The 12,723-nt window shown below is 33.0% G+C and overlaps 1 protein-coding gene across 1 annotated transcript in view; it reads left to right on the forward strand.

Annotated features, from left to right (window-relative positions):
* Ilk (integrin linked kinase) overlaps positions 1-10,949 on the forward strand; it is a 28,991-nt gene extending 18,042 nt beyond the window's left edge. Inside the window, exons 6-7 of the mRNA XM_081988702.1 lie at positions 4,293-5,841; positions 6,161-10,949. Coding sequence (XP_081844828.1) covers positions 4,293-4,545 — 253 coding nt within the window. The 3' untranslated portion in view covers positions 4,546-5,841; positions 6,161-10,949. The remainder of the gene's footprint in view (positions 1-4,292; positions 5,842-6,160) is intronic.
* Positions 10,950-12,723: the final 1,774 nt, after the last annotated feature.

The following is a 12,723-nucleotide window of genomic DNA, read 5'->3' on the forward strand; positions in this document are numbered from 1 at the left end:
TCGTCAGGAAACGCTAAAAAAACACTCCTCTCTGTCACTGTCACAGTAGAGCTGTCAGAATGGTCAGTGTCCGTTCCTGTCAAGTACACAACATAGAAAGTGATCAACTGTCATTCTGACTTATAAACTGTCAGAAATCATATAACACTCTAAATGCCGATTTATAAAGCACTTTACGGGCTACACAGTGGTCAAAATTAGAATTGTGTAACTGTCAAAATAACCGTTTTACAAGCTGTCAAAGTTGGCACCACTAATTTGTTGTTGGTTCGCTGTTTATCGTGCAACAACTCCCTAATTGTTAACTGTATGATCACAGTCTAATCGGGGATTTATAAAGGACTTTAAGGGCTACACAGTGGTCAAAATTAGAACTGTGTAACTGTCAAAATAATCGTTTTACAAGCTGTCAAACTTGGTACTACTAATTTGTTGTTGGTTCGGTATTTATCATGCAACAACACCCTAATTGTTAACTGTATGATCACAGTCTAATCGGGGATTTATAAAGCACTTTACGGGCTACACAGTGGTCAAAATTAGAATTGTGTAACTGTCAAAATAACCGTTTTACAAGCTGTCAAACTTGGCACTACTAATTTGTTGTTGGTTCGCTGTTTATCGTGCAACAACTCCCTAATTGTTAACTGTATGATCACAGTCTAATCGGGGATTTATAAAGGACTTTAAGGGCTACACAGTGGTCAAAATTAGAACTGTGTAACTGTCAAAATAATCGTTTTACAAGCTGTCAAACTTGGTACTACTAATTTGTTGTTGGTTCGGTGTTTATCGTGCAACAACTCCCTAATTATTAATATTTACTATGACACTCTAGTAAAGTACTTCAAAAGCTACACAGTGGTCAAAATTAGAACTGTTTAACTGTCAAAATAACCGTTTTACAAGCTGTCAAAATTGGCACTACTAATTTGTTGTTGGTTCGCTGTTTATCGTGCAACAACTCCCTAATTGTTAACTGTATGATCACAGTCTAATCGGGGATTTATAAAGCACTTTACGGGCCACACAGTGGTCAAAATTAGAATTGTGTAACTGTCAAAATAACCGTTTTACAAGCTGTCAAAGTTGGCACTACTAATTTGTTGTTGGTTCGCTGTTTATCGTGCAACAACTCCCTAATTGTTAACTGTATGGTCACAGTCTAATCGGGGATTTATAAAGCACTTTAAGGGCCACCCAGTAGTCAAAATTAGAACTCTGTAACTGTCAAAATAACCGATTTACAAGCTGTCAAAGTTGGAACTACTAATTTGTTGTTGGTTTGGTGTCTATCATGCAACAACACCCTAATTATTAACTGTAGGATCACAGTCTAATTGGAGATTTATAAAAGACTTCAAGGGCTACACAGTGGTCAAAATTAGAACTGTGTAACTGTCAAAATAACCGTTTTACAAGCTGTCAAAGTTGGCACTAATAATTTGTTGTTGGTTTGTTGTTTATCGTGCAAAAACTCCCTAATTTTTAATATTTACTATGACACTCTAGTAAAGTACTTCAAAAGCTACACAGTGGTCAAAATTAGAACTGTGTAACTGTCAAAATAACCGTTTTACAAGCTGTCAAAGTTGGCTCTACTAATTTGTTGTTGGTTCGCTGTTTATCGTGCAAAAACTCCCTAATTTTTAATATTTACTATGACACTCTAGTAAAGTACTTCAAAAGCTACACAGTGGTCAAAATTAGAACTGTGTAACTGTCAAAATAACCGTTTTACAAGCTGTCAAAGTTGGCTCTACTAATTTGTTGTTGGTTCGCTGTTTATCGTGCAACAACTCCCTAATTGTTAACTGTATGACCACAGTCTAATTGGGGGTTTATAAAGCACTTTACGGGCTACACAGTGGTCAAAATTAGAATTGTGTAACTGTCAAAATAACCGTTTTACAAGCTGTCAAACTTGGCTCTACTAATTTGTTGTTGGTTCGCTGTTTATCGTGCAACAACACCCTAATTGTTAACTGTATGATCACAGTCTAATTGGGGGTTTATAAAGCACTTTACGGGCTACACAGTGGTCAAAATTAGAATTGTGTAACTGTCAAAATAACCGTTTTACAAGCTGTCAAACTTGGCACTACTAATTTGTTGTTGGTTTGCTGTTTATCGTGCAACAACTCCCTAATTATTAATATTTACTATGACACTCTAGTAAAGTACTTCAAAAGCTACACAGTGGTCAAAATTAGAACTGTGTAACTGTCAAAGTAACCGTTTTACAAGCTGTCAAACTTTGCACTACTAATTTGTTGTTGGTTCGGTGTTTATCATGCAACAACACCCTAATTGTTAACTGTATGATCACAGTCTAATCGGGGGTTTATAAATCATTTTACGGACTACACAGTGGTCAAAATTAGAATTGTGTAACTGTCAAAATAACCGATTTACAAGCTGTCAAACTTGGTACTACTAATTTGATCTTGGTTCGGTGTTTATCGTGCAACAACTCCCTAATTATTAATATTTACTATGACACTCTAATTGGGGATTTAAAGAGGACTTCAGGAGCTACACAGTGGTCAAAACTAAAGCCATGTAACTGTCAAAATAACTTAATTATGAACTGACAACTGTCAAATCAAGATTTCAATTTAGTCCAACAGTTATTTTTTGTTGTGTTTGGAATTACGATAGTTTTATGGGTGGGTTTTTGACAGTTGTCACATAAACATAAGATGAGAAAGTGTCACGTGATAGGTAGCTGTCACGTACGTCACAACTGTCAAATATTACCTAGGCAAACGGTAGAGCCGTAAACTTACGAAAGTCTGAGACACTTTGCTTGCATTCGCAAACGGTCAGTGTTTTGACAGTTATGACTAAGCTGTCAACATTAAAGCATCGTATCGTTCCGTGACAGCTGGCATATAAATGTCAAATAACGGCCGTGATTACGTCACAACTGTCAAAGTTTGCCTATCTTGTATGTGGACCTGCAAAACTGTTTTCAAAGGCAGAGGTCAAAATGGTTTTAATAGTTTAGTGATGGCTATTTTGACAGTTGTGACGTAGCCCTAAGATGGAAAAGTGTCTTAGTGTCACTGAGCTATAAAATGGCAAGTCTGAGACTGAATTTCACTGACAAACTGAACTGTCTTTACCTCGAATCTTTTGACAGTTGTGACGTAGGTGTCGATATTATATCATCCTAGTATCACGTGACATCTGTTTTATAAACGTCAAATAACTATTTTGTACGTCAATACTGTCAAAGTTGAATGTGAACCTGCAAAACTCTTTTCTGATAAAGGCAAAGGCCAAAAATGGATTTAATAGTTTAGCGGGGGCTGTTTTGACAGTTGTGACGTAACCAATATGATGAAAGAGTGTTTGAGTGTCAGATGATATCTGTCACGTACGTCATAATTGTCAAATATCAACTATGTACGCAACCGAGCTATACAATGACAAGTTTGAGGCACATTGATTTGGATTGGCAAAGACAAGAACAACTGACTACGTCGGAGGTTTTGACAGTTGTGAGGTAAATGTTGACGTTAAAATGTCACGTGACAGCTATTATATAAACGTCATATAACTCTCTTAGACGTCACAACTGTCAAAGTTGGCCAATTTCGAATGTGAACCTGTAAAACTCTTTTCTGATTAAGACAAAGGCGAAAAATGGATTTAAAACAGTTTAGCGATGGCTGTTTTGACAGTTGTGACGTAACCAATATGATGAAAGAGTGTTTGAGTGTCAGATGATATCTGTCGCGTACGTCATAATTGTCAAATATCAACTATGTACGCAACCGAGCTATACAATGACAAGTTTGAGGCACATTGATTTGGATTGGCAAAGACAAGAACAACTGACTACGTCGAATGTTTTGACAGTTGTGACGTAGGTGTCATTATTAAAGCGTCCTAGTATCACGTGACATAAAAAACGTCAACTAACTGTCTTGTACGTCACAACTGTCAAAGTTAGCCAATCTTGAATGTGGACCTGCAGAACTTCGTCTTCTAATAACAAAGTCAGAGACCAAACTGGATTTAATAGTTTAGCGGTGGCAATTTTGACAGTTGTGACGTTAAAACGTCACGTGACAACTGTCATACGAATGTCTTTTTGTTTGGCATAGCGCAATTGGAGCTGCATTGCGCCCGAACTTTCAAATGGTAGTGCACAACCTGCGACCGATATTTTGACATTTGTCACGTCACAGTGCGTCATATAGTGTCACGTGGCATCTGTCAAGCTGTCAACTTGTGACGTTTACGTCACGTGACGATTTAATTGGTGTGTTTGTTTTGTTCAGAAATTGGGAAGCGTCCGACATGTGGAGTTTCGCCATTTTGTTGTGGGAGCTGGCGACTCGCGAGGTACCATTTCCCGACCAGAGCCCGATGGAGGTGGGCATGCGCATAGCGCTCGAAGGACTCAGAATCAGCTTGAAACCGGGTATTTCGTCGCATTTGGCCAAATTGATCAAGATTTGCATGAACGAGGACCCGGGTAAGCGACCCAAATTCGATATGGTACTGCCCATTCTCGATAAAATGACTCGTTGACTGGTTTCTTATTTTGTTTTTCCGATGTGAGTGGTAAAGAAAATTGGAATCTCACTTGAAATTGTAGGAAAATTTGTCATACTTTTTATGCACGTCACACCCATTAGATCGGCAACGTTGCCACATATTTTCGAAATTTATTTTACAGCAAATTAGCGACCGACGACTGTTTTTAAAATTTGAAACGATGATTGAAGGTCACGTGACTGTTTTTAAGAGTAAAATGACTTTATTAAAGTCACTCGACCGTTTTTAGAATTGAAATTACACTCATAAAGTCACGTGACTTTTTTAAAAGTTACCTTGCCGTTTTTAAAATTAAAATGACGTTTTTATAGTCATGTGACTATGCTTAAATTTAAAATGTTATTCTTAATGTCACGTGACTGTTTTTTAGTTTAAAATGGTATTTTAAACCTCACGTGACCGTTTTTAAGGTTACAATGACATCCTTAAGGTCACCTGACTGTTTTTATGTTTAAAATGACATTTTTAATGTCACGTGACTGTTTTTAAAATTAAAATGTAATTTTTATAGTCATGTGACTATGCTTAAATTTAAAATGTCGTTCTTAAGGTCACGTGATTGTTTTTAAATTTAAAATGACATTCTTTTGGTTACGTGACTGTTTTCTAGTTTAAAATGGTATTTTAAACCTCACGTGACCGTTTTTAAGGTTACAATGACATCCTTAAGGTCACCTGACTGTTTTTATGTTTAAAATGGCATTTTTAAGGTCACGTGACTGTTTTTAAATTTAAAATGACATTCTTTTGGTTACGTGACTGTTTTTTAGTTAAAATGGTATTTTAAAGCTCACGTGACCTTTTTTAAGGCTACGATGACATTCTTAAGGTCACGTAACTGTTTTTAAGTTTAAAATGGCATTTTTAAGGTCACCTGACTGTTTTTATGTTTAAAATGACATTCTTTTGGTCACGTGACTGTTTTTAAGTTTAAAATGGCATTTTTAAGGTCACCTGACTGTTTTTATGTTTAAAATGGCATTTTTAAGGTCACGTGACTGTTTTTAAGTTTAAAATGACATTCTTTTGGTCACGTGACTGTTTTTAAGTTTAAAATGGCATTTTTAAGGTCACCTGACTGTTTTTATGTTTAAAATGGCATTTTTAAGGTCACGTGACTGTTTTTAAGTTTAAAATGACATTCTTTTGGTCACGTGACTGTTTTTAAGTTTAAAATGGCATTTTTAAGGTCACGTGACTGTTTTTAAGTTTAAAATGGTATTTTAAACCTCACGTGACCGTTTTTAAGGTTACAATGACATCCTTAAGGTCACCTGACTGTTTTTATGTTTAAAATGGCATTTTTAAGGTCACGTGACTGTTTTTAAATTTAAAATGACATTCTTTTGGTTACGTGACTGTTTTTTAGTTAAAATGGTATTTTAAAGCTCACGTGACCTTTTTTAAGGCTACGATGACATTCTTAAGGTCACGTAACTGTTTTTAAGTTTAAAATGGCATTTTTAAGGTCACCTGACTGTTTTTATGTTTAAAATGACATTCTTTTGGTCACGTGACTGTTTTTAAGTTTAAAATGGCATTTTTAAGGTCACCTGACTGTTTTTATGTTTAAAATGGCATTTTTAAGGTCACGTGACTGTTTTTAAGTTTAAAATGACATTCTTTTGGTCACGTGACTGTTTTTAAGTTTAAAATGGCATTTTTAAGGTCACCTGACTGTTTTTATGTTTAAAATGGCATTTTTAAGGTCACGTGACTGTTTTTAAGTTTAAAATGACATTCTTTTGGTCACGTGACTGTTTTTAAGTTTAAAATGGCATTTTTAAGGTCACGTGACTGTTTTTAAGTTTAAAATGGTATTTTAAAGCTCACGTGACCTTTTTTAAGGTTACGATGACATTCTTAAGGTCACGTGACTGTTTTTTAGTTTAAAATGGCATTTTTAAGGTCACGTAACTGTTTTTAAGTTTAAAATGGCATTTTTAAGGTCACCTGACTGTTTTTATGTTTAAAATGACATTCTTTTGGTCACGTGACTGTTTTTAAGTTTAAAATGGCATTTTTAAGGTCACCTGACTGTTTTTATGTTTAAAATGGCATTTTTAAGGTCACGTGACTGTTTTTAAGTTTAAAATGACATTCTTTTGGTCACGTGACTGTTTTTAAGTTTAAAATGGCATTTTTAAGGTCACCTGACTGTTTTTATGTTTAAAATGGCATTTTTAAGGTCACGTGACTGTTTTTAAGTTTAAAATGACATTCTTTTGGTCACGTGACTGTTTTTAAGTTTAAAATGGCATTTTTAAGGTCACGTGACTGTTTTTAAGTTTAAAATGGTATTTTAAAGCTCACGTGACCTTTTTTAAGGTTACGATGACATTCTTAAGGTCACGTGACTGTTTTTTAGTTTAAAATGGCATTTTTAAGGTCACGTAACTGTTTTTAAGTTTAAAATGGCATTTTTAAGGTCACCTGACTGTTTTTATGTTTAAAATGACATTCTTTTGGTCACGTGACTGTTTTTAAGTTTAAAATGGCATTTTTAAGGTCACCTGACTGTTTTTATGTTTAAAATGGCATTTTTAAGGTCACCTAACTGTTTTTAAGTTTAAAATGACATTCTTTTGGTCACGTGACTGTTTTTAAGTTTAAAATGGCATTTTTAAGGTCACGTAACTGTTTTTAAGTTTAAAATGACATTCTTTTGGTCACGTGACTGTTTTTAAGTTTAAAATGGCATTTTTAAGGTCACGTGACTGTTTTTTAAGTTTTAAAATGACATTCTTTTGGTCACGTGACTGTTTTTAAGTTTAAAATGGCATTTTTAAGGTCACCTGACTGTTTTTATGTTTAAAATGGCATTTTTAAGGTCACGTGACTGTTTTTTAAGTTTAAAATGACATTCTTTTGGTCACGTGACTGTTTTTAAGTTTAAAATGGCATTTTTAAGGTCACATGACTGTTTTTAAGTTTAAAATGACATTCTTTTGGCTACGTGACTGTTTTCTAGTTTAAAATGGTATTTTAAAGCTCACGTGACCTTTTTTAAGGTTACGATGACATTCTTAAGATCACGTGACTGTTTTTAAGTTTAAAATGGCATTTTTAAGGTCACCTGACTGTTTTTATGTTTAAAATGGCATTTTTAAGGTCACGTGACTGTTTTTAAGTTTAAAATGACATTCTTTTGGTCACGTGACTGTTTTTAAGTTTAAAATGGCATTTTTAAGGTCACGTGACTGTTTTTAAGTTTAAAATGACATTCTTTTGGTCACGTGACTGTTTTCTAGTTTAAAATGGTATTTTAAAGCTCACGTGACCTTTTTTACAATGTTACAATGACATTATTAAGGTCACGTGACTGTTTCTAAGTTTAAAATGACATTCTTAAGGTTATGTGACCGTTTTTAAAATTAAAATGACATTTTTATAGTCACGTGACTATGCTTAAATTTAAAATGACATTATTTAGGATACGTAACTGTTTTTTAGTTTAAAATGCTATTTTAAATCCCACGTGACCGTTTTTAAGGTTGCGATGACATTCTTAAAGTCACGTGACTGTTTTTAAGTTTAAAATGACATTATTAAGGTCATGTGACTGTGTTAAAGGTTAAAATGATATTTTAATCTCACGTGACTATGCTTAAATTTAAAATGACATTATTTAGGTTACGTGACTGTTTTTTAGTTTAAAATGCCATTTTAAACCTCACGTGACCGTTTTTAAGGTTAGAATGACATTCTTAAGGTCACGTGACTGTTTCTTAGTTCAAAATGCCATTTTAAAGCTCACGTGACCGTTTTTAAAATTAAAATGGTATTTTTATAGTCACGTGACTATGCTTTAATTTAAAATGTCAATCTTAATGTCACGTGATTGTTTTTAAGACATTCTTAAGGTCACGTGACTGTTTCTTAGTTTAAAATGCTATTTTAAAGCTCACGTGACCGTTTTTTAAATTAAAATGATATTTTTATAATCACGTGACTATGCTTAAATTTAAAATGTCGTTCTTAGGGTCACGTGACTGTTTTTACGTTTAAAATTATATTATTTAGGTTACGTGACTGTTTTTTAGTTTAAAATGCCATTTTAAAGCTCATGTGACCGTTTTTAAGGTTACGATGACATTCTTAAGGTCACGTGACCGTTTTTAAAATTAAAATGATACTTTTATAGTCATGTGACTATGCTTAAATTTAAAATGACATCCTTTTAGGTCACCTGACTGTTTTTAAGTTTAAAATGGCATTTTTAAATTTATGTGAGTATTTTTGAAGTGCAAAATGACTTTATTAAGGTCACGTGACTGATTTTAAGATTAAAATAAGATTTTTAAGGTCATGTGATTGTTTTTACGATTAAAATGACATTTTGAACGCCACGCGACCGTTTTTAAGGGTACAATGAAATTCTTAAGGTCACGTGACTGTTTTTAAGTTTAAAATGACATTTTTATAGTCACGTGACTATGCTTAAATTTAAAATGACATCCATAACGTCACAGTTCACATCAAAATTGCCTTTTAAATTCCCCACTTTTTGGTAGCACCCTGTACATAACGTCTCCAGACACTCTTTTGTCTAGTAAACTGAATCGCGTGACATTTTCCAGAGTTTACTTGTCAAAATGGCGTAGATACGCACTTTTAAGCAAACACCCTGTATCAGCAATTAAAACATTGTCATTTAACATTGGGCAAGTTTGATCACGTGACCACTAGGGAAAATACAGTGTTTGTATACAGGGTGACCAACCAAAAACCCCTCAAAAAACAACTTTTTTGAAAAAACTGCATTTAAACGGAATTTTTCTTTATAAACCTGATGATGTCCGTAACTGACGAAACGCTGTTTTTTGGAGTTATTCCTAACCTATTCTAAGTGGAAGTCGTAAAAATGAAAATTTGTGTAAAAAGTCCTAATTTTTTGAAATCTAAAGTAAACTGACCAAATCTGACTAAAATTTAAGTTAAACATTCAAAATAACGGTCAATAATGTCAAAATTTCGAATTATTTGTCAATTTTGGGGTATTCTAACCGAATTTAATTCAACCTAAGTAGAGATCGTACAAAATAACTGTAAAACTCTTAATTTTGTGAAATTTACAAGAAAAAGATAATAAATTGATCTAAAACGATTAAATTTCCCCAAATCACCGGTATAATGTCGTAATTTTGAATTTTCAGTTTGAAAGTAATAAAAAAATTCAAATTAACGATTGAAAATTCAAATTAACGGTCAATAATGTCAAAATTTAGAATTATTAGCCAATTTTGGGGTATTCTAACCGAATTTAATTTAACCTAAGTAGAGATCGTACAAAATAACTGTAAAACTCTTAATTTCATGAAAATTACAAGAAAATGATAATAAATTGATCTAAAACGTTCATATTTACCCAAATCACCGGTCAATAATGTCATAATTTTGAAAGTAACAAAAAAGTTTAAACTAACGATTGAAAATTCAAATTAACGGTCAATAATGTCAAAATTTAGAATTATTAGCCAATTTTGGGGTATTCTAACCGAATTTAATTCAACCTAAGTAGAGATCATACAAAATAACCGTAAAACTCTTAATTTTCTGAAATTTACAAGAAAAAGATAATAAATTGACCTAAAACGTTCATATTTACCCAATTCACCGGTCAATAATGTCATAATTTTAAACTTTAAGTTGAAAGTAACAAAAAAGTTCAAACTAACGATTGAATTTTCAAATTAACGGTCAATAATGTCAAAATTTCGAATTATTAGCCAATTTTGGGGTATTCTAACCGAATTTAATTCAACCTAAGTAGAGATCGTACAAAATAACCGTAAAACTCTTAATTTTGTGAAATTTACAAGAAAAAGATAATAAATTGACCTAAAACGTTCAAACTTACCCAAATCACGGGTCAATAATGTCATAATTTTGAAAGTAACAAAAAGGTTCAAACTAACGATTGAAAATTCAAATTAACGGTCAATAATGTCAAATTTACGTACGTTTTGGCAATGTTGCAACCTATGACGTCATGGTAATTTTGTGTTTATGTTTTTAATTTTAATTCAGTGACGTGCATATACATTTTTTTTCGGTTAACCACTGTTTTAAAGGTGTCGTTGTGTTCATTTTGTACAGACTAAATGTTAGGTTAACTCCATTAAATTTTAATTAAAATCCCAATTAATTATCGTAAATGGATGAGATTCCGTATGTTAATCTACTAGTGCCTTAAAAAGCCCTTAATTGTTGTATTAAAAGGACGTTTTATTTATTTAATTTTTTACAGGATTAACATTTTTTTGTGATTTTGTTATTATATTAAGTATTTTTCTAACTTATTAATCTCCTGCATTAATATTAGATTTAATGCAACTTATACGTGTACAAGTGTCATACAATTATTTTGAATTATTTTTTATTTTTTTTTTTATCAGTGTAACCTAACCTAAAACAAAAAAAAAATCTGAAGGTAGGTAAATAGGAAGAAAAGTAAAAAAACGCGAGTTTTGGTCGATTCCAACATAAAACCAGAAAAATTCACTTTCCAAGTCAATTTTCGTATTTGTACATTGAAAATTGTCTTAAAAACCTAACAAAGTCTCTCAAATCATTGATAATTGACTTGAAGGTCTAAAATTGTTCAGTTTCAGGTGTTTTGACTTGAATTTGAACACTTGAAGTTTGAAAAATTGACTTAAAAACCACCAGACAGTCTGAATGTTGAAATTTGCTTTTGGAAACTATTTTCATGATTGTCAGGCAAATTTCCAGACTTGGTAAAGGTTTATTGACTTGACCTGATGACTTTCCAAGTTGTTTCACTTAAATTCCAATATTTGACCATTGAAAATTGACTTGGAAACCAAAAATTGACTCTAAAAGCAGTAAAATTGACTTGAATACTTTAAATGACTTTTTTTGGTCAATTTTCATGTTTGCACGTTGAAAATTGTCTTGAAAACCTAACAAGGTCTCTCAAACCATAAGAATTGACTTGAAAACGACTGATTTACATGTTTCGCAGCGTTGAAAGTATGAAAATTGACTTGAAAACCAACAATTGTCTTGGAGGGTTTGCATTCCTTTTTCCAGTCAATTTTTATGTTTAAAGACAGGAAACAGTCTGCGACAAAATCGTCTCTAAAACCTATTTGAGCTTACTGTATCACATTTTTAAGCACAGTTTTGGAATCCTCATTAAATTTCCTATCCGATAACTTAAAAAACACTTAAAAATTCGGTACAGTCAAGGAGAAAAGCTCTGTCAAACTGTCAACTGCCAGAAACACATTTGTGAAGACAGTCCGCGACAAAATCGTCTGTAAAACCTACTTGTAGTGACCGAATCACATTTTTAAGCACATTTTTGGAATCCTCATTAAATTTCCTATCCGATAACCTAAAAAACACTTAAAAATTCGGTACAGTCAGAGAGAAAAACTCTGTTAAACTGTCAACTGCCAGAAACACAGTTTTAAAACAGTCTGCGACAAAATCGCCTGTAAAACCTACTTGTAGTCACCGAATCACATTTTTAAGCACATTTTTGGAATCCTCATTAAATAACCTAACCGATAACCTAAAAAATCGCTTAAAATTTCGGTACAGTCAGGGAGAAAAACTCTGTCAAACTGTCAACTGCCAGAATCACATTTGTAAAGACTGTCCGTGAGAAAATCGTCTGTAAAACCCACTTGTAGTGACGAAATCACATTTTAAAGCACATTTTTGGAATCCTCATTAAATTTCTTATTCGATAACCTAAAAAAAACACTTAAAAATTTGGTACAGTCAGGGAGAAAACGCTGTCAAACTGTCAACTGCCAGAAACACAGTTTTAACGACAGTCTACGACAAAATCGTCAGTAAAACCTATTTGTAATGACCAAATCACATTTTTAAGCACATTTTTGGAATCCTCACTAAATTTCCTATCCAACAACTTAAAAAAAAAACTTAAAAATTCGGTACAGTCAGGGAGAAAAACGCTCTCAAACTGTCAACTGCCAGAAATACAATTTTAACGACAGTCTGCGACAAAATCGTCAATAAAACCTATTTGTGGTTACCGTATCACATTTCTAAGCACAGTTTTCGAATCCTTGTTAAATTTCCTATCCGATAACCTAAAAAAATACTTAAAAATTCGGTACAGTCAGGGAGAAAAACGCTGTCAAACTGTCAACT

The sequence above is a fragment of the Ips typographus genome, linkage group LG10 (genome assembly GCF_016097725.1).
Source record: "Ips typographus isolate SLU linkage group LG10, UJ_Ityp_2.0, whole genome shotgun sequence".
Taxonomy (NCBI): Eukaryota; Metazoa; Arthropoda; class Insecta; order Coleoptera; family Curculionidae; genus Ips; species Ips typographus.